At 39.9% G+C, this 25,967-nt stretch overlaps 4 protein-coding genes across 5 annotated transcripts; all 4 read right to left on the bottom strand.

Moving 5' to 3' along the window:
• Positions 1-271: 271 nt before the first annotated feature.
• tagln (transgelin) lies at positions 272-7,156 on the bottom strand. 2 transcript variants are annotated; one of them, XM_051397083.1, is made up of 6 exons: positions 6,990-7,127; positions 2,608-2,650; positions 1,523-1,711; positions 1,216-1,387; positions 985-1,087; positions 272-890 (listed from the first exon to the last, which is right to left on the bottom strand). In XM_051397083.1, exons 2-6 carry the CDS (start codon positions 2,617-2,619, stop codon positions 752-754), a joined length of 615 nt encoding a protein of 204 aa, XP_051253043.1. In that variant the 5' UTR covers positions 2,620-2,650; positions 6,990-7,127; the 3' UTR covers positions 272-751. The 2 variants fall into 2 exon arrangements, with proteins under 2 accessions (XP_051253043.1, XP_051253044.1); XM_051397084.1 differs by lacking the exon at positions 2,608-2,650 and having other exon boundaries at positions 6,990-7,156.
• A 2,878-nt stretch (positions 7,157-10,034) lies between these two features.
• Positions 10,035-12,532, bottom strand: cbln18 (cerebellin 18). The gene is made up of 7 exons (XM_051397082.1): positions 12,463-12,532; positions 11,530-11,629; positions 11,215-11,394; positions 10,945-11,103; positions 10,740-10,828; positions 10,542-10,622; positions 10,035-10,375 (listed from the first exon to the last, which is right to left on the bottom strand). Exons 2-7 carry the CDS (start codon positions 11,627-11,629, stop codon positions 10,247-10,249), a joined length of 738 nt encoding a protein of 245 aa, XP_051253042.1. The 5' UTR covers positions 12,463-12,532; the 3' UTR covers positions 10,035-10,246.
• Positions 12,533-18,342: 5,810 nt separating this feature from the next.
• Positions 18,343-19,876, bottom strand: LOC127362898 (inner ear-specific collagen-like). Its single transcript, XM_051399163.1, has 4 exons — positions 19,810-19,876; positions 19,607-19,711; positions 19,387-19,527; positions 18,343-19,240 (listed from the first exon to the last, which is right to left on the bottom strand). The coding sequence occupies exons 1-4, from the start codon at positions 19,814-19,816 to the stop codon at positions 18,807-18,809; spliced, it is 687 nt and encodes a 228-aa protein (XP_051255123.1). The 5' UTR covers positions 19,817-19,876; the 3' UTR covers positions 18,343-18,806.
• Positions 19,877-20,834: 958 nt separating this feature from the next.
• Positions 20,835-22,500, bottom strand: LOC127362125 (C1q-related factor-like). The gene is made up of 4 exons (XM_051397488.1): positions 22,427-22,500; positions 22,020-22,127; positions 21,771-21,911; positions 20,835-21,657 (listed from the first exon to the last, which is right to left on the bottom strand). The coding sequence occupies exons 1-4, from the start codon at positions 22,431-22,433 to the stop codon at positions 21,233-21,235; spliced, it is 681 nt and encodes a 226-aa protein (XP_051253448.1). The 5' UTR covers positions 22,434-22,500; the 3' UTR covers positions 20,835-21,232.
• Positions 22,501-25,967: the final 3,467 nt, after the last annotated feature.

Below are 25,967 nucleotides of genomic sequence, written 5' to 3'. Positions count from 1 at the left end.
TGTACATCAAAAGAGTTACTGCTCGCTGTAGTTGTTCCTGTCTGTGAAGAGGTCCCTTCTCAGTGCAACTCTAATGAAAGAGATGCATTTGTCCACACAGGACTATGGATTCTGTCCCAACTATTTTTCTAATGCCCTAAAGAGGCATTTGAGTATATAATATAGGTATAAAGGAACTATCAAGTCTATAATGATATTTTTCCTGATTCCCAAATTTCCCAGGATGATCAAATTGAGGTACCCAGAATCACAAAGTCAATTCAGACATGTATTTTAAAGTCATTATTTAATAAGACAATGTACAAAAATATTGGCGCTGATACAGCAGGCGTAGCATTGTGGGAAGTGGCAGATGAAACTGGTCAGTTATCTGTAATATGAGTGCCATTTCTTAAACGTAGAAGAAGTAGAAGGAAGGAGCAGGCAACTTTGGCACACGGTCATTTTGGTGTTTTTGCCTCCAAGGCAATGCATTGGTCATTTTTATGGTTACAATTTTGGTTTAAGACTCCAAACATTCAGTTGTACTGGTCCTATCTGCAGTGGGGAGGACTAAGCATGGTGAGCTCTGCAATAGTCACCAGCGTAAGCATCTACATAAGGGATTCTGGGACCAAGGAAGTAGGGGGCACTTGTTAGAAAGTAACTAAATTCTAAAGCAGAAAAGGTTTTAGGTTGTAGTGGACCGGATACGGGCTCTAAGGAGGTGTAAGGGGCTGAAGAGGTTTTGGGTATGTGTGGCACAGTGATTTTACAGGATCTGTCGGGGTCTTCCGTAGCTCATGCCCTCCTGACTGGCTCCCTTATTGGACCCCATCTGTAGGCCAATCACATTTTTGCCCGCCTTCAGCTGGTCATCGCTGAAGTCTCGCTTGTTCTCCTGTGCTTTCCTGCAAAGAATTATTGAAAATGTCACTAAATGATTAAGACTAAATTCCTAGTCAGAAGTCAGTTAGATAAAATAGTTTCCAATAATGGACTCACTTGAAGAACCAGTTAGGGTCTCCATTGTATGTGCCTTCATCCTTAGTGACGGCCAAGCTACCCAGAGCAGACAGGGTCCTCTGCACCGCCGCCAGGTCCTTACCTGTCCCAACAAACACACATACAGCTATCATTATTAAACCTTGCATCAGTCACATTATGATGTTTCACTTCCTGTGCACTGTAAGGTTTGCAGTAACTGAGGAATGAACACCATGAGACCCCTCTGACCTTCCCAAAGGTCCACGGTCTGGAACATGTCAGTCTTGGTGACACCGTACTTCTCGGCAGCGTTGAGGAACTGTGAGATCTGCTCCATCTGTTTGAAGGCCATGGATGAGCTCTGGATCTTCTTCACAGGTTTGTCTCCTGAATACAGACTGTTAATCAGTTCGCTCAGAACCTGGGGAGACAAGATGGAGTGAGGGATGGTGGAAGAGAAGTTAAGGAAGGGGAAACATGGAAGTAAAGATAATTAACCTTAGGACGTCATAACAGCTTGAAAAAACAAGTGATCAAACTGATGCTTTGCACTTACACATCCGTCTTTCAGCCAGGTCTGGAATCCCATTTTGCCTGGCTCTGGCCTTCCCACTCCAGAGCCACACTGACGGCTGATCCACTCCACCAGAATCTGCTCCAGCTCAGGGTCATACTTGCTGTCGATCTTATCCTGAACCTGCCGGCTCATGCCGTAGGACGGTCCTTTGTTAGCCATGCCAGCTCCCTGAAAGGTGAGCGTGAAATGGAGGGAGGGGGAAGATATAAGTAAGAGAGGTGGATAGAGAAGATGGACAGTGAAGGGAGATGGGTGAGCACGGCAGTGTGGGTAAGGAGACACAGAGATGCAAAGTAGAGTCAAAGAAAACAAGTTGTAAAAAATGATCTCTGGACTGAGAATGAAATCTAAGTATATGTGATAATACGTGGTTTTCACCAGTATCACTCTTCCTTCATCCTTCCTCCTATCTTGACAATTTACAGCAGTGTGTATGTTCATGGCAACATACAGAGTTTTTAAACTATTATTTTGTGTGTTAAAATCCCAGTATTACTACCTTTAAGTCCGAAATGGTTGTTTTAGGCAATACAAACAATATCCAACACTCACATCACAATGCAGTAGTATTTGGATGTAGCCTGTATGCACAAACATGCATAGCTATGTGAATAATCTAGGAAGGAATATTTACTAAATACACACACACACCAACATTATTTACATATCTTTATACTGTACATACACCAATACAAACATTGAGGACATGCAGGTCAAAAGCGTGTATATAAGCGTAAATGCTCAGCACTTAATTGAAATACCTTTCTCAGAACAGTGGCATTAACAGCGCTGTCTCCTAATGCACACCATTGAGCCCTATCAGTACCTGTGTCCGAGGCAAAGTGGTGTACAATGGGAGCTCTATATTAGCCAGCTGATTTTTTTTTTTTTTGCATAATTTTTCCTTAAACAGACACACACACTTTCTCTCTCTCTCTCCCTCCTCGCCTCTGTCAGCACATAGATCATTGCCAGCACTTTTTTTTGCCTTATGCTTCTGTATTGCCTTTGGGCCAACAGCCAAGTGCGAAACCCATATCAAAGTGCTGTCTGCACCATCCAACCTTTGCTGCCATCTTGATGTCAGGTCACTTCAACTTCCTTTTCCTGGGGAGGTTCAAAGTTCAAATGTTAAAGGTCAAACCCAGGAGTTGACTGGAGGAGGCTCATCTCTGGCACAGGATGGGGAATGTTGTTATCAAGGGCAACAATAAACTTCTGTTTGTGAACAATACACAACCCTATTGTGTATTGTTAAGTGTATGGAGTCTTTTTCCATTGGTCACTGGATTTTTCCAACTGGTTGTAGTTTTTATTGCAAGTGACAGAATGTCACGATCGGCCAAGACTGGACTGACTTTTTGTGTTTCAAGTTAATTTGTCATATTACAATATACAAGCTAATAGACGGACAGGGACAGTAACTAGTACTAGTATTTGGCTAATACTAGAAGTTATTCTATCTCTCTTTCTATTCTTTCTTTTTCTGTCCTTCTTTTTTTGCTCCCTTGCATCCTACCTTCCTTTCCCCTTTCCATCCTTTTTGTCTTAGACTGATCTGAGGTCATGAAAATCCCCTAAACTGTAGATACAGAAAACACTCTTAAACCTGCAATATGACAGCTGAAACAAGGTGTGAACACAATGCTGGCATATTCTGACCTTTTAAAGATGATATGGCGAACTTACTAGCATGAATTTATCTGTTTGGAGTTTGTGTCCATTGTTATAATAAAAACATTATATAATATAAAATAGCTGCTCTTAAGGGAAGTATTTTTTTGTAATGCTAAATGAAGCATTTATAAACTTGTTCCACCACTGCAAAAAGATATACTGCATGTCTGCATATTAGAGTCTGTGTGCCAACGGCATTAATGGATCCCTGCCCAGAGTGTCCGCAGAGTGTTACCACCAACCCTGTTTAATATTCTTTGCATTCCCTGTGGTGCTTGTCCAGACCGCAAGGAACCAAACACACATGCTGGGCAACACGCTCACTTACATACAACCACAAGTTCAGATACTATATTTTATCTTTGTCTGTCTGCCTTTCTCTCTCTCTGGCACGCAGACACACACACACACACACACACACACACACACACACACACACACACACATACACACACACTCATACTCTTTGTTATTCTCACTGATATGCGTCATTATATAATCATTATTATAGAGTAATGTTTGTCTGGTATGCCGTTAACTTTTCTTCTTTTTCCATTGGCCTCTAGTTCTTAGCCTCATAAACTACTCTCTGGACCACAATTGCAAATCATACACACTGCACTTTTTGTAGGGAAAGAAATAGAAGTTATGTTCACCACATTGTGCACTCAATGCCTTCTTGTGTCTTGTAAAGAGAAGAGAAGAGAAGAGATGAAAAGAGAAAAGAAGAGAAAAAAAGAGAAGAGAAGAGAAAAAAAGAGAAGAGAAGCAAGTTCTGTCCTGTATCAGTCTGTATGTGTGCACTGCATGACAACCATTCAAAGATCACATAATATTTTTGGAGGTTAAATAAGTCCATTAGGTCCTGGTCTCTATTTCTGGTATTTATGTGTATCCTGGGACCTGCGTGTTTTACTTGGGATCCGGCCCAGGTCCAATATCTCAGGACGATCTGCTAAACAAGCTTCTGTGCTATCTGGCTGCTTCTCCTTGAGTATTTAAAGTAGTGTTTACTTGACGTATACTGTAACATAAACACACTCTGTAACAAACTCTCTGTAAAACTGCATTTTAGTATCAAGCAAGGGATGCTACATTGAATTCTGAAACATATCATACCATTACTAAAATTATTTTTGCAGTGGTAAAAGTACTGCTGCTGCTAGTACAACTATTACTGGTATTGGTAGTTCAAAAGCCACCTCTGCTGAATCAACTTTTGCTGCTGCAACAATAGTTACTACAGGGAATCAAAAATAGGATAAAACCACAGACTTAAAGTAAAGTAAAGCCTAAAGGCCTCCTTTCAAAAGTCTGTTTCCCACAAACATGACTTCATCACCTCTGTTCCTCCCTCCATCCATCTCTCCAGAGATCCAGTTGTGTTTTTCCTGCTCTGTTTCTCCATTACCATGGTAAACCTGCCTAATGCCAGGACAGGAAACCAGTGTGAGGGCTGTGGCAACTGTGGCAGCCTGAGGGGACATGCCGTCATGTGGCCTTGCTTCCTCTACAGTTAACCAGCTAACCACCACATAATGATTTGGTAGGAAACTGACGGGGACTTGTTCAGTTAACAGTCACTGTAACAATTTTTGGTAATGCTTTTTTTGGATAGCCTGCCTACAAATAATTTAAAAAGTATGTGTAACATTTCCACTGCTTCGCTACAAAGCAGGGGCCTTTCCAGACTTTTTTGACTGGGGTGGCACAAGTAGGGCACTGATTTATGCAGGGGTGGCATGAAATATGCATCTCAGCTTTATATATATTCCCAATTTATATGATTCTAATGCTGTTTAGGGACCCAAGTATGCAGAAATATTCAAATTCACTGGCAAAAAATAACACATATATACCATATGCATTTTTGCCCAAAAACTACAAGGGTTTGCATAAAATGGGCATGTCTGCTTGTTAGTGAAAATGTCATGCCAGTTTTTCCATTGCCATAATTTTGCCTAATTTAGCCCTTTGGAGCATGATTTAGCCCCCTTCTCAACATGGTAGCCTGACATTGTTGGTACCATGAACATGTCTAGTTTCATCTCTCTAGCTTTAAAACGGAGCCCACTACAGTGGACAGTGGAAGAGGTAAAGATAATGAAGTGGCACTTGGGGTGGCCAATCAGATTTCAGGGGTGGCCAGTGCTTCACCAGACTCCCCCTCTGGACATGCCCCTGCAACATGAACATACCAAACCTTAGCCACAGTGGTGTAATATAAGTTGTTGAATCTCAACTAATAAACTGCTGAAATGTTACTAATACTCTTTAAACTATCTGTATGCAGACTATCCAAATAAAATGTTAACCAATTTTATCCTTCAGTATAGAGCTGTTAGACATTAGTTATGTTGGTGTCAGGGGAGTCATCTGGTTGAACGATGCTCTTACTGCTAGCCGATGTTCTATAGGTTAACTACACCCTCACAGTCAGAGCTCTTTTGTTACATGGCTCTGTCTTATGCCAGTTGCACAGAAATCTGCTGCTTTAGTCTGAGCTTGCCGGACTTTTATGAGCACTGAAAGAATTTTGTGAAACAGCTGCCAAGACGCTTCATGGTTCTGATTATTCTGACAAACTTTATAACTGCTGTGTGTCTCAACTGATGTATTTCTGAAGTGTAGATAGTGCCGTCCAATTCAGCTCATTGCTAGAGCCCCTGCACTGTTACACGGATGTGGTTAGTTCCTGGCTTTATGTACTACTGTGTTCTGCTGTGTTTATGTGCTGCCACAGGATTGGCAGTAGAGATAGTGTTATCTGCCTCTGCTGCTGCTGCTGCTGCTCCCACTGGTACTTCCCTTCTGTTACTGCCAGCCTGGTTTTACTGGAATCACTGGGTGTGCTGCCATCTTTCATAATTCACTTGTGATCTTCAGTCTAAACATCACAGCAAGCTTTAAGATATCACATATGTTTTCTGTTATGAAACATCCCTGTTCACAATGAAAGTTTGGAGTTTAAATGTGTTTATCTGCATCTCTGTCATCATTAAGTATGACTACCTCTCATGCTTCCAAAGCCCATGTATGGCAGTGGATCATTTGCTTGTGCAAATAAAAGTAAGCACACTGACAGAGATATGCAACATCGTCTGGCTCACCTCTGTGCTTCTCCTCTCCAGGCTTCACATGGAAAATGTATTAAATAACATCTGAATCACATAAAGGATAAACAGTGAGTCCATTTGCAATGAGACAATCCTCTGTCACAATTCGGTTATTGTGGAAAATCCAAATGAAAAGCAGCCGGCTTGCATTTGGCCAGACTCCATATCAAAACAGCAGGTTTTAACAGATGATTATTATGTTGAAGAAGTGAATAACACCTGATTGATCACATTCTTACAAACATAATCACCCACACAGGATGTGATATAACTCAAACAAAAGATACTCACATAATCAACAGAAAGGAAATCTTAAATATTCTCATGTTACAGCAACTTTTTAACTCATGGTGAAGTGCAGATGCATCTCAGTGTGTATCTGTGTATATATCTGCATCATTGGACCTTTGAATGACTACATTTCTCTTACTTCTGCTATTGTAACCTTATAGTGAAACGTAGGAGATGAAGGACACATATACATATTTTTTTCTATAAGAGGCTAGGAAGGCCTCAACATGACTGACGAATGAAGGATCTATAAAGTGATGGCCCTCTTGAGAAGCCACCTGCCACTTCTTTGGGATTAACTGTCCCAAATCCAGTTCAGGAGCTGTATCATATCTAGAGGAATAAAAGTAAAGTATACTCACTGTGTGAAGGAATAGGTCAGTTCTCTGCTGGCTACTAGTGCAGTGTGTGGGGTGAGTGTGGACGCTTGACTGAGTGTTTGTATATGCCTCGCAGGGACCTCCCTCTCAAAAATGCCGGCTTAAAAGGAGCAGATGAGGCAAGATGACTTCACTTTAGTCTACAGAGGGAGAGAGAGGGAGGGAGGGAGGAGGAAGGAGGGAGCATGACGGAGAAATAGGAGGGAGAGTAGGGAAGGAAAAAAAGGAAACTTCATCCTTAAAAGGGCACTGGCCTTTCAGCAGCTCCCTCTCCCTGTCTGCGCGTCTCTTCCCCTCACGTCTAGTTTAAAAGCCCAGCCTTATTTGGGTAGAGCTGTTCCCTGTAGAGGAGAGACAGCAGCCAGGCAGCGTTGGTTTGGTCAGCAGGAATTCTCCAAATACTTTCACCACATCCCTCCCTGTTCAAAGTGGCAGCAAGATGGTGAGAGAGAGGATTGGGCTGACAGAAAGGGAGAGAGGGAGGAGCAGAGATGCAGAAAGAAGAGATGGGACTTAAAGAAAATAAAGGAAAAGACACTGGGTGTGGAAAAGAGAATTAAGGTTTTGGTCCTGTCCCGTTGTAGGGAAGCAGCAGTGTCAAAATTGACTTCCACTTTTTTGCACGAGGAGGATATGATGAAAAATAAAGGAAGGAGAGGAGAGTAAGAGGGAGATGAGTGGAGAAGATGTAGGAAGAGTGGAGAGGATGAAGAAAAAGAGGATGAAGAAGGAGAGGAGAGGAACACGTGAAAGAGGAAAGGAGAGGATGTAAGGAGAGAGGAAGGAGAGGAGAGGGGGAAGGAGGAGAGGAGAGGAGTAAAGAGGATGAAGGAAGAGAGGAAGAAGGAGAAGAGAGAGGGGGAGAGACAGAAATGGATGGGAGTAAGGAGGAGTAAAAGACTCATCATCATTCAGGCAGAGAACTCCATGTAAGTCCTGGGTTAGCAGCTGCACCCAGTGTGTGTGTGTGTGTGTGTGTGTGTGTGTGTGTGTGTGTTCACATATACCCCGACACCACCACTCATGACATTTCCATCACTTCCATTTCCATTACAGACACTTTTTGGCACAATCCTCCTGATTGAATATAAGAGGTGTTGAACGTATGCGTATAACTGCAGCTGGCTTCACTCCCTCAGTGGAAAGTCTGGCGATAGATCACACTCAGGATGAAAATCTCATATGAAACCACCCTTACCTCAACTAATATGTGGGATTCATATAGACGAAGCAGCAACAGACCAGATTCTCAATCACTGGTTAGCAATAACATACACACTGAAACTGATATATCATTTTGAGTACCCACTAAACATTTATCTCTTTAAAAAAAAGCTTAGAGGTCAGAATTATTCCTTTGTTATATTAAATACTCAACACATAATGCTAGACATCTGGCAGCTCCAGTGCAGCACATCCTGCTTGAATGGAAACCTAAATAGATAAAGTAAAAAAGAAGCCCCTGTCAAGTGACGTCCATTGTAATGGACACAGGGTCTGAAGGGTTAAGAAAAAAACATGCCAATGTCACAAATGTTTTTAGAATCGATTTTCCATTTTTGGTTCTGTGATATTAGCTGCCATATGGCTGTGGTCTTCTCATTAAATCCTGCTTGGATCAGCTGTAACTAGAACAGAGCCAGATGTTGTTGTACACATTCTCTTGTGTTTTATTGGGTGAGTATTTGTGTGATTGACTTTCCTTTGATAGTTGACTCTGAGGAACACTATGGAAGATTTGAAATGCCTAAATGAAAACAGAAACATATATATGAGTACAATTCACATTGTTATACCTAGGCATTTCAACCCTGTCTCCCCTAAATTGCATTCATATACAACTAATTTGCAGCAGCAATTTTGTTTAGAAGGGAGATTGAAGATTTCTTATTGTTTTTTTATTATATAGTATAATGTCATTGATGTTTTCATTTTTCTGCCATAATATGCAATCTTGCAATACGTTTTCTCGCAGTAAAACATGCATTATCAAACTTTTTATGATTATGTTTGGGAACTCAGAGCACTGGATTCATTTTAGGGAAAGATCGTAGTCTTGGTATAATACAGAAAAAGTTCACACAGATTTTTTCACAAAGCCAATTCCCAGTCTCACATTTCACCCTGTCTGGTTTTCTCCCTGTCATGTACTAAGTCTCCTTTTGTTTCGCCACTCCCGCCTGCCCTCCAGTAACCCAGGTCAACATGCTGGGAAAATAATATTTTGGAATAAATATGGTCATTCACTTCCTTGGTGATTGTCTGATGGGAAGATTAATACAAATCTCATATTTGTCTGTCCTTTATAAGGTTACAGCAAGCAGATGTTAGCTTAGCATGAATACTGGAAACAAGGAAACAGATTAGATGGCATCTCACTTTTTTTTAATACAGACAAAAACCAAAGTGTACAAACTACAAGCTATCTGATGGCCAGTCCTTGCTGCTACCTCACAGAAGATTCCTACTGGAATGACTGGTATGTCTAAACTCCCATAGTGTGTGTGTGCCTGTTTGTGTGTGAAAATGTGTGCATGTGTGTAAGCTGCTCCTACATCATGTGTTTATTCAACTGAAGGAATTTACTTAGTCTGGCTGTGGTTCATGATCTACCATGAAAGGCACTTGTTTACAGTATTATACAATACTGTCATAGGCCAAATGCTAGCAGCAGCAGTGTTATGACCCACTGTCATCATTCCTTAATGATATCAGAGCCTCTGACTGCTACCTATTTCCATTCATGGTCTATGTGTGTCTCTCTCTGTGTGTGTAAAGCTAAAATACATACCAAATTTGAAAATAAAGTAACATCACCTGTCAAAAAAAAACACATTTATGTCCAAATCAAAACAGTTTCATACCTGTACACAGACACAGTCATTGTAGTCATGGTAGTTTATTCACATGCGTGCTCATAATGTTTTTTAATTATGCAAATATTTTCAAACTTGAAAATGCAATGCAAAAATATAAGTGTCACCTTCTTTTGTGTTTAAATGCCTGCATACACATGTCTATGTGTATACGACTTATCTTGTTTATCTCTACTGCAGGGGTTCTTAAACTATGGGTCTTGTCCCATGATAGGTCACAAACCTACATCTGGTGGGTCAACATGAGACAAAGAACACTAATTTATTTTCATCGATTAGGATCTCAGTTGAATGAGGATAAATGGATTCATAAAAGGTCCTGGAGTCAGAGAGTTTAAGTTGCCCGGATCTCCAGCTGATGTGTTACTCATTGATATGGGGGTACAGGATGTAACCAGTAAAGATATTGTACTGCAGTTCGTTACAGAGCTTCCTCCCAGACATCAGCTCCGTGTAGACCTGATCACCCTTCTTCATCTCCAGCTGCACAACCTGAAAGCATACACAGTAAACAGTGTCGTGTCTCACTTAGACATTACAAAATCATGTCAAAGTCACAAGGAAATAGATCTAATTTGTATTTTTTTAACTCTAGCTTTATTCTAGCAACTATTTCATATCACTTTGTTCTTGTTAAACAATCAGATAAACTTATTACCTGAGTGCCACTGTCTTCACCATCCTCTCGATTGTTCTCCCACACGCTGACCACCATCATCCCATTCTTCATCAGCTGAACCTACGGATATAACAAAACACAAAATTAAGAGACATTTGAGTTTCTTCTGCTACAGTATGGGCGTAAACCAGCTAAATGTATTCAGAAATCAGATATTTATCAAATCTAACGGTTTACTTTATGGTAGAGGCGCTCCCCTTTTGACACGTATGAGTAGACTGTGAAGGAAAAGAGATAAACACCAGCACATGGGGCAGTGAAGACACCTGGAGACGGAGGTGAAGAGTTAGTGGAACTGCAGTGGTGTATGTGGTACATGAGACTTTAATTAAAAATGGTGGGTAAAGTCATTTTATTCCTTTTGTGCGTGTGTGTTTCCTACCCAAGGAAGGGTTATATCCATAACCATCATTAAGACTGACAATTGCATAGGGGATTGGCACATTAGTGTTGAAAGGACCAAAGCAACGCTCATTAGATCCAGGAATTGCGATGGCAATATTTGGGTCCATGTTGGCTTTGAAGGAAACCTTGGCACCGGCTGAGAATAAGAGAGATGAGTTTATTGTACAGTACAAGAAAGCTCACAAAGATTTGTTATGTCTGAATTGCCAGATCTGTGGGTCTAAATCTACCATCCATCACTGTTTACCTGTGACCTCCTGTACTCTGCTATTCAGTGTGCTGATAGAGTACCACAGATGTTTAATCCTTATGAAGGTATCCTGTTCTATTTGGTACATTTCATTGGCTGCACAGCAGCAGCCACGCTGTTTAGTGAAAGTACAATTGCAGTCCCACGGGTCGCAGGTCAGAGTCCCTGTCCATTTCACTGAAATAGGATGGAAGGATGGTCAGAAAGGAAAAAGAGAAGAGGGGAAGGGGAGATGGCTATGTGAGGGACAAAATAAAGGGCAGAGGTGTGTATGAGATGAGTGCTGGATGAAAGGGATAAAATGTGTCTTACATGCGGCCTCTTTCAGAAACTGAATGGTGGTGGATTGGGCCTCCACATGACCACAGGGAAACAGCGTCCCCAACAGGAACAAAACTGATAATACAAACATCTGAAAAAATATTTACATTACATTTAAATCTCTTACAGTTTCTAAATTCCAGTCAGTAATTATGCATCTCTGATAGGACTTGTTGGACCACACTAGGTCATAATTAATGACATTCTGGCAGTTTACAGAATACAGAATTAAATCTGTTTAGATCTGCATGACTTTTTGATATTTATATTGACTATTTATTTATATTGAAATGCTTCTGTGTAAGGTTATTGATCTGCAAGGCATATCTGGTCTCTGGTTCAACAGTATTTCAATGTTTTCCTGTGTATAACTAACCTTCTTCACATCAAAATAATGTTATATTCCCTTAAGTGCTGACGGTTTATGTAACCTACAAAATTAGCCCAGTTTTAATCTCTATGTCTAGACAACATTTGACCTACAAATTGCAGAATCAATGACAACAAAGAACATGCTCTTATTATTCTGTCTGCCAGGTGTGTAAGTAGGCATTTACTTGCTAACAATTTTACAAGTCAATTTTTTTTTTTTTAGTCTTTTAGCCACCTAGTGGTCAGGAATTCGAATGCAGGCTTATTTTATTACATAGAACAGTAGAGTCATTGATATAAAGTTAAAATAATCCAAAAGTAACAGATATTTGTCAAACCCAATCTGTTTTTGTGTCACTAAACCCCAGATCACTCAATCATCATACCCAATAATTGAATAATTAATGAAAAGTATTTAAGAGAAGACTAAAACTAGTCACAGTCTTTATCAAAGCAATTGCATCAGTTGACAGCCATAGTGACCAATATTGGATGTGATGTTTTTCTGTGATAAATAGATTTAATGTGTAAGGATAGAAACATAGAACTTACTGTTTTTTGTTCCTCCTTGTTCTGAAATGTGAAGTTCTTGTGAGTTTGTGAAAATGAGAGTGAGAGTTTTAAGCAGAGAATGGTTTTAGTGTCTTATTGATGCACTTCAGGTGATCCTCCCCTTAAGGCGGTAAATGACAGAAGCTCCACCTCCTCACACACAAACACACACACACACACACACACACACACACACACACACACACACACACACACACACACACACACACACACACACACACACATACAGATTTCACAGCCAAACACTGACACTCCAATTCTTTTCACAAAGAGAGCCACATACATCCCCAGTAATACAATGTTATAGAAAGGACAAGAATTGATCTTGTTGCACCTTATTGTTGGGACAATAATAGTCCTTATTAGGACAGCGGTGTCTGGTTGCCATCTTTCTAAGGGACACCAACTCCTCAGAAACGCTGATATGGAGAACATTGTTGTCAGATCCCTGAGGATATACTAATCTATGGACAAGAGGACAAAAGAAGCTGATAGGAAGTCTTTATCAGCCCATCGATAAAGGCCTGGATCTGAGAACAATATACAGTGTCACCTGGTTCTCATGCGGAGAAAGAAGAGAGAGAGAAGTGATACTGTGTGTTCCCAATATTACTTTTCCTTCAGATATTGTTGGAAACCCAGATGTATTGATTGTGGTTTGTTGTGGGTTGAGATATGCGATAGTTATTTGGCTGAAGCGGACTCCATATTCATGAAATGATCTTGTGCTGTGGGCCAATATTTATTCAATAATAGATCCCAAAGCCATAAACAGGAACAACCAGGTGTTGCCATCTCTTATCTTGTTTTTCTTTGATTCAAAGAAAGTCAAAGAAACTAGGAACCACCTTCATCCTGATTTAGAGATTGTGGGTCTTTCGATGATCTACATTCATTTGATTGCTGACTGTAGAAGTGTCTGTAAATATTACTTACTGCAAAGGCCTTATATGTTCCTATGTTTAAAAAAAACATTATTATTATTTTGGAGACGTTTTTTAATGGAGAAACTTTTTTCCATTATCGAAAATAAATAAATTGAGAAATTGATTAGATGGAAAATTAGACAATGATGGTTAAAGAGTCTAGCTTTGGTACTCTGCATGGCAATGTTGGTCGGCCAGATTTGGAATCTTTCTTTCCCTCTAGTGGCACCATTGGGTTGACATGTTTGGTTTTTAGTGAAATATCTCAACAGCTATGGGATGGATTACCATGAAATTTGGTGCAGACATTCATGTTCCCCTCAAGTAGTAACTTTGGTGATCCCCTTTAGCACCATTGGGTCACAATTTTAACTTCCAATGTTTGGGTTTATGGCCAAATAAACCATACAAAACTAATGACATAACTAATGACCTTTGCCTCAGTGTATTTTGTGTTAACTGTGGATCTATTATGTGAAGTGGATACCAGACTCAAGGAGGACACTTATAGGTAGATTCTGTTTGTTTCTGCCCAAAGACTTTACATTGGAATAATATCATAATTTCTGGGCACTGGAAAAGTTTTACAAATATAATAAGATTTATGGATTACAAATTCATAAAAGACCTTTGCAACGTATGCATTTGAAGGTTTCCCATCAGTTTTACAGATGTCTCTTGTTGTAGGGAAAATGCCTGCTTGTCAGTGCAATAGTGCAGTTGGCCACTGGGCAGCAAGGCTGAGTGGTGGCGCTGTATGCAGCTCTTTTACACATAAATGGTGCTATTTAACAAGCTAAAATAAGATGGTGAACATGGTAAACATCCGCATGTCACACTGTCATTGTGAGCATGTTGCCATCCTGATGTTAGGGTTAGGGTTAGCATTTAGCTCAGAGCACCAGTGTGTAAGTACACTTTGTTGACTTTGTCTTATTAATAACATTATTAGGCATAAAACTAATCAGTCAACTTACAAATGACAAAAGAATCTCAAATAAATTATATACTTATATATTACATTATCATAATCAGCAAATGGAGTCTGGAATTGTAGACGTTCTATTTTTTTCTTTCATATGGTACATATTTATATGAAAATCTAAAAATGTGATGATTAGTGCTAAATAACGCTAAATATTACAGTGGCATTTTAAAAAAGACCAACAGAAATATTTTCAAATACAAAAGTAGTATAATAGTATAAAGAGTGTACTTTAGGTTTGCTGTTGGTAAATCTATTTTGACATAAAACTGCCTCCTGACATAAAAAATTAAGAACAAATCCAATAATGAGTCTCTATAAGAACACTGGAGGTTTTCTCAGGTGTGTTACTGGCTACATAGCTCAAAGCAGAATGACAGTCAGCTGTGTGTAGGAGTTCGGTCTAGACCTACTCTATTTGAAAAGTGTCCTGAGATAACTTCTGTTATGAATTGGCGCTATACAAATAAAATTGAATTGAAATTGAATTGAATTGTGTGTACAACTGCTGCTGCTGTCAGTCATCTCCACTGGTTGTTTGTAACCTGAAGTTATTTGTTACTATCTTTTTTGTCTCTCTAGTCCTATTAGATAACAGGGTGTTTCCTGTGTTGAAAGTCACTTTAAAAGTTGACTTGGCTCCTGGGGCCAGTGCATTGTCAGTTCGTTTTTGACAGCCACCTGTGTGTATGGAGTCCCAAATCAGCTGACCTGGTTCTTCACATTGTCTTATCTGATTGAGGCCAGGGAGTATAAGGTGTTTCTATGTCTGCTTTGCACACATCTCTTCAAAACAGACAGTTCTTGAGATGATTCACATGACAACATGAGATAAAAGTGACTTGCGTTGTAGCCTGACCTCAGATGTGATTTCAAACCAGAGCTTTGAATTACTGCATAATGGTGAGTGGTTGGCTTTCTGAGATGGAGGTGAAAATGTGATGAAGCCAGATATTAGCAAGTGGCCTTGTCTTGCTTATAAGTCTTACCTTCCCTCTGTCCAAGGTGACAAAATACAAAATATAAATTGCACCAAATAAGAAATTATTTCCTCTATATATGTACGTGGTATGCATAAAGAAATATACATTGTACCTTGTCAAAATTCATTCACAGATAAAGAAATGTACAGTATGTAAACATACATAGTGGTGCTACTAAGGCCCGGAGGCTCCAGGACCTCAAACTGAAAATGGAGGTTAAAGGGACAGTTCACCCCAAAAATCACAAATACATCTTTTCTCTCACCTGTAATGTTATTTATCTATCTAGATTGTTTTAGTGCTTTAGGACTTATGATTAAACAGCAAGCAAGAACACTCCTTTCTTCTCTTTATTTTTCTCTGCTGAGTGTCCATGCAGGTGCTCCGACTAAATGCCCAGGTCAAAGATGCTCTTTAACAATAGACTGTATAATTCCAAACCGTCTCTGAGCCGGCTTTCCACCATGATCATCCACCTCAAACCCCTGTATGACCCTGTAGTCGAGCAGCACTCTGTAAACACTGGGACTGTCAGGAGACGGGCACCGGAGGCTGATGAGGATCTGCAGGACTGCATTGAAACAATGGACTGGGCTGGGCTCTGTGAGTCACATGGGGAGGATGTCGAGGATATTTTACATTGCATCTCAGATTACATTAACTTCTGTGTGGAGAATACTGTACCTATACTGTACAGTGTTTTCAAGCCTTGGATTACAAGTGAACTAAAGGCCCTCCTCAATAAAAATAACAGACCCTTCAGGTCTGGTGACCAGGAAGAACTAAAGCAGGTGCAGAGGACACTCAAGGTAAGGCTGAAGGAGAGCAGGGATACCTACAGGTGGAAGATGGAGGACAGCCTGCAGGACAACAGCACAAGAGAGGTACGGAGCAGTGTGAGGAAGGTTAATGGCTACAAGCAAGCTAATGACACGTAAGTGGGTGGAGGTATGGACAGGGCCAATAAGTGGAACCAGTTCTTCAATAGATTTGACTCCGTGGGCCAATTGTCTCTCTTGCTTCAGCTCCACCAATGACTGTCCACTCCTTCCCCCTTCTCCTTCTGCTCCCTCCAGCTCTCCCAACTCTACTCAACAACCAAACAAGCCCTTCTTGACCTCTCCCCGTTCTGTCTGGATTCATTCACACCTCAACCAACTCCCCCCAACTACCACTAATGCACCCACAACCCGACCTCCAACATTAACCCCCACTCCAATGCCATACTGAGTGTTCATCAGTATGGCTCAGGTGAGGAGAGAACTGGGGAAACTTCGCACCAGGAGTGAGCCAGAGGGTGCTCAAAGTCTGCACAGACTAGCTGTGTGAGGTAAGCTGAGCCTCAGTCTGGTATAGGTTCCATCAATGCGGGAAGGAGGACCACCATGGAGTACTAGCTGTACAGTGGCGTATAGCTTGAACAGGAAGATGTCAAGGCATTTGAAGAGGCTTTTTCTTAATACTTTACACAGATGACAGCAAAACTGATATTGCATTTAGATTGAAGTTACTACACTGTTGTCTTTGTTAGGCACTGAAGATGATCTTAGTATTCATCAGCATTGTATGGACAGATTAGAGGAGTCGTATGAAAAAAATTAACTTATTAGTAACTTCTATTGTGTGGCCAATCTATAATACTGAGAGTGGAATCAGTGCATTGTGCAGTTGTCTCTCTGGAAAAAAAGGAAAAACTTTTTATTTTACGTTTATTTTTGCTGCATAAATACAGGTGGCCCATAATTGCTAAAGTTAGACCAGATTAAATCACCATATAATCCAAATTTGTATTACTTTTTGAAAGGCATGCCTCTGCAGGATCAAAACAAACAAACAAAAGAAGGTGAAACAAAGCAATGGCCTATGCTTTTTGAAGCTCTGGGAATTAACAATGAATTATATAACTAATGGGATGCACTGGGAATAAAAATCTCCACATTTGCTTCTGAACAATGCACATTTTGTCACGTTTGCGTTACATCACGCAAAATTGCCTATAATGCAATCATGTGAACCAGTCTTAGCTATCTAGCTAGCTGTCTAACATACGGGCAGCAGGATTAGGTTTAAAAGAAGGCACGGTCTACAGCCTAAAAATTGTAGCTCGAGGTACACTAGTGCTGAGTTTTTGTAGGTTAGACCAACAGCCCCTCAAAAGGTCTGTGCATGTCCCTGAGGTGATGAGTAGTTCCTTCACTCTTAAAATAATCATGTGCAGTCATGTACCTTTGCTCCGAATCAAATGTATTATGGTCACGATTAATTTTATAGTTAGTTATCCTTAATTACAGGCTTAAAACTCTTAATAAAAGGATTTTCTGAGACATTAATGAAGTGAAATAATGGGAAGTTCAATTACAGAACAACTGCAGTTCAAAATGTGGACAGCCACTGTTGAGTTCTCTTTGCCTCAACAGTTGGTAGAGGCCAAAACAGAGCATAAAGAGTGGACTTACGATCATCAGGTGTCCAGAAACACGACTCCAAATGCTAATGTTGCTCTGTTACTGTCAGATGTGTAATAGGCAACTTTTTTAAGGCTTGAATGATGAAAATAAACAACTTGTTTCCACTGTTTTAAATTGTGTACTGGAACATTTTGCAAATGTAATTGAATACATGTCCCAGATATTTTTGAGAAATGTTTATTTTATTTTTTTTTGGGATAAACAAAATGTAACCAAGACCTTATTTTGGTTAATTAAAATTGTTGCGTGTTATATCCTATTCACTTACTTATGTGCTTCATACGTTCTGTAGATGCTTAATATTGTCTACAGTGTTTTTATTGTGGGCAATGTTATAAAGAATGACAGTCTAACTGATATATGTATAATCAATGTAATCGTATTGTAAACCACAGTTTATTAGGAATTCTACTTCACCTGGCTGGTGATATGGTTTTCATTTTCATTTCACTTCATGGTATTTTGTAAGAAAGGTCCATACACAGAGTAACCAAAGCTGGGAATAAAGTGCTTTATTTAAATGTTATATGTGTTATGAACTAAAATTAAAATGTCATACCAAACTAGGTCAAACATCCCGAATGTTAAAACTGTATCAAAAAAAGACAGCAAAGTGGGGATAATATTTCTGAAATGTAGACATTACACATCTCTTCAACTGAAACAAAATCAACTAATGCCAACTGCTTTGTTTAAAGTCCTGATTTATTTTCTTGTAATTTTACAGGTGACTGGTTGTTTTCATGTATTTCTCTCAAGCGTTACATGACATCATTTCAGCAAGATAGGAAAATAATCTGTTACAGAACAAAGATACTTGCACGGGTTGAATCCAGATGTGACTGATTCAAAACCTAGCTTCCCTCAGAAAGAGCAGATTGAGATGAGTCACAACATAAAGATTTCTTCTAACAGATTCTAACCTTGGTAGAAGGGCTTGAAAGAGTTAGTAGTTTCTAAATTATTCAGTAAGATATAGCAGAAAGGCACTGAAAGTGTTAAAGTGGCTGTTGTCATCACAGAGGAAACATCCACTGAACAGGTTGACATACACCTGGTCCCCAGCCTTCAGGTGGAGGACCACGAGAATAGAGCTACTGTCCTCTTGGTCATTCTTATTTTGGTCTCTTGATGCAGCCACCACATTGCCGTTAACCTGCAGAGCAGCGCAGATGGCCAAGGTGTTACCAGGAGCCCCAGCGTCACTGTACAAGGTGACGGCGAGGCTGTAGACACCAGAGCGGGGAACAGTGAAGATACCAGTGTTTGTATTGTAAGCAGCACCCAGGTTGATGAAGACATGTGAGTAGATGACAGGTCTGTTGCCAGCGAAGTTGCCAAAACACTTAAAACGATCATCACTGTATAGAGAGACAGAGAAGGCAGTGCGGCTGGCTGGAGATAAAAAGGGGAGACAATGGGTTAGAAGTGTTCAAAGTAGACTGGTGCTTATTAGTGTGTATAAGTGTGTGTGCATGAGTGTTGTGCTTTTATGATCTACCCTCTGTACTGCTTTGTGTAACTTTGGATGCGTCACTTACCTTTGATATTATTCAGACTTTGCTCTGTTTGTGAGTGCACCTTCTCCAACTCATTCAGGCTCGTGTTAAAGTATGACCTCAGGCTGTTCATCGATCGCAGCATCAGACAGCAGCCACAAGAGCCCTGGTCCGTTTGACATGCTGAACACAAACACACATAAATACACTTGCAGATAAGAATATATGCAGACACATTGATCAGGTACCCACAATTCCTCACCACTGTTAGCGTTGGGGTCTGTTACCCGATCTCCATGGCCAGGTCCATTCCAGTCATAGTGTGGCTGACCAAAAGCTGCATGCAGCAGACACAGCAATATAATAGCTGGGGGAAAAGATCAAAGACATGTAGCATTAAACCAAGAAGGAATTATTCCATTGTTGTATATCAGAACCATTGCTACATCTGTAAATGAATCTCACCTCTCATGTTGACGCTCAACACTGATAGCTTCAGAAGGATGGAAGATGTAATGGACTGATCAGTAGAGGTAGTGTCATGGATATATATTTTTCTCAGAGCTCCTCCCTTGTTACCTCTCAGTTTTATTCCTCCTCCTCTGTCATCGCTCCTCCTAGTTTAGTTTTTTTTAATCGTCTGCCCTATTTTGCCTTTTTAACTGTATATCTGGGGACGTTTTATCGTCCTCATCAGGTGCTCGCTTTCTTAAATCACACATGAGCAGACACACACCCTTTCAGGGCTTTGTAGTTGGTTACAAGCCAGGTATCACCTGTCTGTCTGTCTGGAAAATGTGCATGCCGCCTCATCAGCAGACACGGTTTGAGGTGCTCTATCATGCAGCGCCTCAACCCGTGTTTAAATGATTGTTATGTTCTGTGCCGATAACTTTTTCTTGACATGATGAAAGCCACAAATTACGTTCCAGGCGGCTGCTGTGTATACGCTGGTAAGGGTGCACTGATCTGCCCATGTTTGTGGGTGGGGGGCATGTTCAAAAGATATGATAGATACAGTATGTTACAGCTCACATCTCATTCCATCCTGACACTGTCTTCTTCACTGCTTTATGCTGTGTGTCCAGAATTATGTACAGAATGAGAGACTTTATGTACACAATATATCTGAGTTAATGTTGGATGATATTCTTTAACCAAACAATTTAATAATAGGTGTGTTACTATCATCACACTTTATTTATTATGGATTGTATTTCATCAGTCTGGTGATATTGCACCCACTTTAATTGAAATAATCATCAGTTTCTACGAGTAAGGTCGTGACACAGTGTATTCAAAACAATAACTTAAGGGCTTCAGTAAAACTGCTATATTATGTGGTTGAGAAAATCAGTTTTATTTATTATAAATGTTATTTTAAAACCATTACATATCTTTGCCAACAATAACATCCAACAATACTATCTTTGTATCTTCAGTTTCTTTAATGGAGATGATGCAACAAAGCAACTCAGAATACCAACTAGTTTGTTTAAAAGTCTGGTTTATTTTATTAAGTTTCAGGTGAAGTGAAAATTCCTGTTTCTATCAAACTTTACATCACTTTGTTTCAGTATTTCAAGATCAACAGCTGTTACAACCAAGATACCCTAACAGTGTGACATAAAAATTCTTTCATTGTGAATTAGAAACATGGATTACCTCGAAAGGTAATATCAATGTAACTGATGGGACATGATCTGAACCATGATGGAATAAAACAAACAAAATAAGGATGGCAGCATCATGCTGGGATGGGCGATGGTACAAAAGATCAGATAGAGATTAGAGGCTACAATGACTGTCACCACAGAAAGATTTCATCTAACAAAGTCAGTATATGACAGGAGTTGGTACAAAGCCCAGAACAGATACATTTGCTAACTTAGTCAGTAGCATACAGCAGGAAGCCAGTGAAAGTGTTATAGTGGTTTTTGTCATCGCAGATGGCACATCCTTGGGGCAGGACAACAGCCACCTGGTCACCAGCCATCAGTTTCATGGCCCAAACAGCACTGCCGCTGTCTTCAGAATCCTGCCCATTTTGTTCCTTGACTGAAGTCACCATTTTGCTGTTAACCAGCAGATTGGCACAGGGGAGCGGTAAGTTTACAGAACTGCTGTAGACAGTGATGGAGAGGCTGTAGACACCGGAGCGGGGAGCGGTGAAAACACCGGTCTGTACATTGTAGTTGTTTCCCAGGTTGATGAAGACATTTTTGTAGATGATGAACCTTTCAGTTGTGAAGGGTCCAAAGCAGGTAAGACTAATGTTATTGTTTAGGGCGACAGAGAAGGCACTGCGGCTGGCTGGAATAGCAGATAAGATGAAATAGTCAAGCAAGAGTGATAAGAAGTGAATCAGTTTTGTGCTTTAAGACACTTTGATTGTTTCTGTGAGTCATGGACGTGTCAACGCTCACCTCTCATATTGTCGAGGATCACCTTTGTTTTTGTCATCTCCTTCTTCATTTCTGCATAGGTATAGTTAAAGAACATCTCCATCCTCTCTACCTGTTTCTGCATCAGACAGCAGCCGCATGACGCCGGGTCTGCAAGACACTCTGCACACACACACACACACACACACACACGTGCACACATTAATATATTAGGTTGCAGATGAGTTTGTGCAGACTATGTATAGACAAAAGGGATAGACAATCTCTCACCACTGCTTCGGTCTTGATTCGGCTGTGCAACGGTGCTGGAAGGTCCATTCCACCCATACCTATTATCCTGACCAAAAGCTGCATGCAGCAGACACAGCAATACAATAGCTGGGGGGGAAAGAGCAAAGGCATATACCACTAAACCCAGAGAAAGTTTTGCATTCGATGCCTTTGCTTTTCCCAGGCAATGATCTGCTTTTTTTTTTCATTTTTCTTATTTTGAGATACGTGTACAGAAAGTTTAACATCCATTAAACAAGTTGCACAATTCTTCTCCAATATACTTTACTCCCAAAATTGTCTTAACATACAATTTTTGACCATATTATCTGTATTATCAGTCACAATATTTCTAACCTGATCTACTTCATGAAATATTATGCCACTGTAGTTGCAACTTGTCTCACCTCTCATGTTGAAGCTGGTAAATGATGACGGCTTCAGTAGGATGGAAGGCGTGTAGACTGGTCGTGAGACAAAAGTCGTGGATATATATTTTTCGGAACAGCCCCTCCCTTCTTACCTCTTATTTTTATTCCTCCTCTTTTGACATCGCCCCTCCTTGTTTTTTTTTTATTGGCCACCCTATTTGCCTTTATAACTTTAGAACTGGAGATGTTTTTCTTCATAACTACGGGCCCTCATTTTCTAAAAATGACACATGAGCAGACACACACTTTCCGGGCTTTTGTTGTTCATGCCACTCAGGTATCACCTATCTCTCTCTATCTCTATCTATTTCTCATCAGCAGCCATGCATTATGATTTGTAGAGATGCATAGTTGAAATTTTTTTTTGTATAGTCGGTGCACAGTTCTGTTTCAACAACGCAGTCTATGGTTGAATAAGAACATACTTGACTTTTTTTAATGAAAAACGTACTACATTAATATTCTTTAGATACTGCTGATTCTCTGCCTGGTGGTGATTCACACAGGGTCTCACCCAAAGAGGAAGGAATGTATGGACACCACCTTTCAATGAAAAAAGCATGTAGTGTTCAACCAGATCTGCAGGGGGCATAATGAAAAATGTGTACAAATTATCAAACCAGATTAAGAGTCTACAACCATGCTGGCTCTGTGAGGCTGCTCTTAGGTGTTGTGGTGGACCAGTGTGTAGCATTTATAAGCATTTATTTATTTAACCCTTTATCGGGCGAGGAACCATATATGGTCACTTCATTATGACGGTTTTAAATACACTTCTATGGCATATTTTGGTGTTTTTTTTTAATGGGTGATATACTAATATACACTTTAATGTTACGGCTTTCTTTCACAAATAATTCAAAGTGGGCTTGATCTTGATTTGCTTATGGCTTATTTATTACATATTTTCATAGTATATTGATGTGGCATATTTCTTTTGCAGCAGCTGTCTGCTCAGTCCTTCTATGGGAAGAGGAGGCCTGCTGTGCCACAGACTGTTGTTGTGCCAGCCCACGTAGATATCATTGACTTTGATTTTCAGACAAAAACTGACTTTTTCAAAAAAATCAAAACAGAAAAAATGTCTTCTTATATGCACCAATAACACTCCAGGGTTGAAATTTTAAATTTCCAAGTATTTCAATGAGTGCCCTATAAAGGGTTAAGTGGCATCTAGTACTGTAGTTGCAGATTGCAAAACCTTCGCCTCACCCTACTTTTCCAAGTAAAACTCACAAAAAACTCTATCTACAGCCAGTGTTTGGTTTGCCTGTTCTTGGCTACTGTAGAAACATGGCAGTTAAACATGGTGGACTCCCTCTGTACACTAAAAAGGCTCATTCTAGGGTTAACAAAAACATAAAGATTCCTGTTTTCAGGTGATTATACACTAATGAAAACATATCTATTAGTATATTAAATTTCTGCCAGTAGACCCTCCTAAATGTTACACACTGGACCTTTAACATGTCAAGCTGTTAATTATTATTATTTTTTATTTTTTTGCCATATTCACCATCTTAGAGAGGCATGTTAGCATACTACAATTTACAATTAGAACTAAAATAAAAAATACAGCTGAGGCTGATGGGATGTCACTAGTTTCATTACGTTAATATAGTATACTGTTTTATTACATTATATACTATATTTATATAAATATTATTAGCAGACTTTGCTGCTATTAATCACATCACTAATGCTCTTAATTTGTAAATTTCTCTTGTATAGTTCCTATTTTTACTTCTAGCCTTATTTTTTTATTTTATTTTTTTAAGTAATTTCTTTTGGCCTTTTTATTGCCTTTATTTGATAGGGCAAGGAAGGGGGGGCAGAGAGAGGGGGTGACACGCAGCAAAGGGCCGCAGGTCGAATTCAAACCCTGGGCCGCTGCAGCAAGGACTCAGCCTCAGTACATGGGTTGCCAGCTCTACTGACTGAGCTAACCAGGCGCCCTTATAGCCTTATTTTTGTTTTATATAGCTTTTCTAATTGATTTTTTACTTTCTCTTTCTGTACCTATCTATGCCCTTGTGCTGTTTCAACAACTTAATTTCCCCCCTAGAGATTATAAAGATTTATCTTAATCCATCCAATAGTTGTTGAGAGATGTCAACTTCATGGTGGTACAAGAGGAAATTATTAGAAATCTTAAGATTCATCCTGTGGGCACCATCAATGTCTTGCACAAAATTTCATGGCAATCCATCCAATAGTTAAAAGAGATTTGAGAATGGACCAAAGTGGTGGACCGACCGAACAAGATTGCCATCCCTAGACCCACACCACTAATATGGCTTAAAACTTAACCACTGCTAACTTTTTACGTTTGGTTTTATAACGGTACGCTGGGCAGACATCAAGTTGGTATATGTATATATTTTGTTTCCCACTGTAAACTTATAGGAACAGTTGTTCACACTTTTAATGATTCTGTAAGATATGAATTTTACTACATTGTTTTGCCTCTTATGGATGATCAGATCGCTTTTTGGAGATATGTGTTTGCATCAGACCGCAACAATGTGCACATGCATGTTCTAGACTGTTAGGATGATGTATGATGATAGTGATGATGAGTGTGGGTGGGTGGGTTTGGGGTTTGGAGCAAAGAGTATTGCATGTGTGGCGGAAAAGAAAAGGATGTTAATGTTGTATTGATGATAAAAAAGTGTGATGGAACAACATGATTGTAATATATAATATATTAATAAAATAATATGAATATGATAATACTATAATAATAATAATAATAATAATAATAATAATAATTACAATTTAATATAATAATAACCATTATAAGACTCAGTATTGCATTCATAGAGCAATGACGTTGTGGTTGGGCCATAAAACTGAAATGTTAGGCCCTAGGAAAATAAGGTCAGACACTGATGCTAATTGAACCTTAGCTAGCCCAAGCAAGGTTTAACTAGGTGACCTTTTAGCAACAGTTAAGTTTTTTCTTACTCACCAGATGTGACCCATTGTGCAGCACTTGAGGTCATCTCAGCATGAATCAGTTTTTAGTCCCTTGTCCAGTCTTTGACTGAACTCTGCTGACACAGTTTTTCTTTCTCTTGAGATCTGCTGATCCATTGTCACATGTAGGGTCTTGAGCTCTGTCTGCTGGGCCTCCTGTTGGTCCCACTCAGCAGATTAGGGTCTTCTCTGCTCCTGAGAGTCTACAGTAAGGTAAATGGTAAATGGACTGCGCCTTTCTATTTTTTTCCGACCACTCGACGTGCTTTAGGCCACATTCACCCATTTACACACATTCATATACATTGATGACACAGCGTCAGGAGCAATTTGAGGTTCAGTATCTTGCTCAAGGACACTTCGACATGCAGCGAGAGGAGCTGGGGATCGAACCCACCCTTCTGATTAGTCGACGACTGAGGCACAGCCTGTACCAGCTGGAAGAGATGGCCACGTTCAGCCTTTAAGCTAAGATATACACTTAAAGGTCCAGTGTGTACCATTTAGGAGGTATGTATAATCACCTGAAAATAAGAAT

This window comes from Dicentrarchus labrax, unplaced genomic scaffold (genome assembly GCF_905237075.1).
Source record: "Dicentrarchus labrax unplaced genomic scaffold, dlabrax2021, whole genome shotgun sequence".
Lineage (NCBI taxonomy): Eukaryota > Metazoa > Chordata > Actinopteri > Moronidae > Dicentrarchus > Dicentrarchus labrax.
Note: the sequence above shows the minus strand (reverse complement) of the source record. Positions and strands in the feature narration are given on the sequence as shown.

Coding starts and splice junctions, on each gene's coding strand:
- tagln (XM_051397083.1), bottom strand. Junction 1,088..1,215: donor GACCGTGGACCTTTGGGAAG/GTCAGAGGGGTC, acceptor TTGTTGGGACAG/GTAAGGACCTGGCGGCGGTG. Junction 891..984: donor GACCCTAACTGGTTCTTCAA/GTGAGTCCATTA, acceptor AATTCTTTGCAG/GAAAGCACAGGAGAACAAGC.
- cbln18 (XM_051397082.1), bottom strand. CDS start 11,629: ATGTTTGTATTATCAGTTTTGTTCCTGTTGGGGACGCTGTTTCCCTGT. Junction 10,829..10,944: donor TGGATATAACCCTTCCTTGG/GTAGGAAACACA, acceptor CTCCGTCTCCAG/GTGTCTTCACTGCCCCATGT. Junction 10,623..10,739: donor GGGAGCGCCTCTACCATAAA/GTAAACCGTTAG, acceptor TTATATCCGTAG/GTTCAGCTGATGAAGAATGG.
- LOC127362898 (XM_051399163.1), bottom strand. Junction 19,528..19,606: donor AGACCCCAACGCTAACAGTG/GTGAGGAATTGT, acceptor GTTTGTGTTCAG/CATGTCAAACGGACCAGGGC. Junction 19,241..19,386: donor AAGTCTGAATAATATCAAAG/GTAAGTGACGCA, acceptor TTTTATCTCCAG/CCAGCCGCACTGCCTTCTCT.
- LOC127362125 (XM_051397488.1), bottom strand. Junction 21,912..22,019: donor GAATCAAGACCGAAGCAGTG/GTGAGAGATTGT, acceptor GTGTGTGTGCAG/AGTGTCTTGCAGACCCGGCG. Junction 21,658..21,770: donor GATCCTCGACAATATGAGAG/GTGAGCGTTGAC, acceptor CTGCTATTCCAG/CCAGCCGCAGTGCCTTCTCT.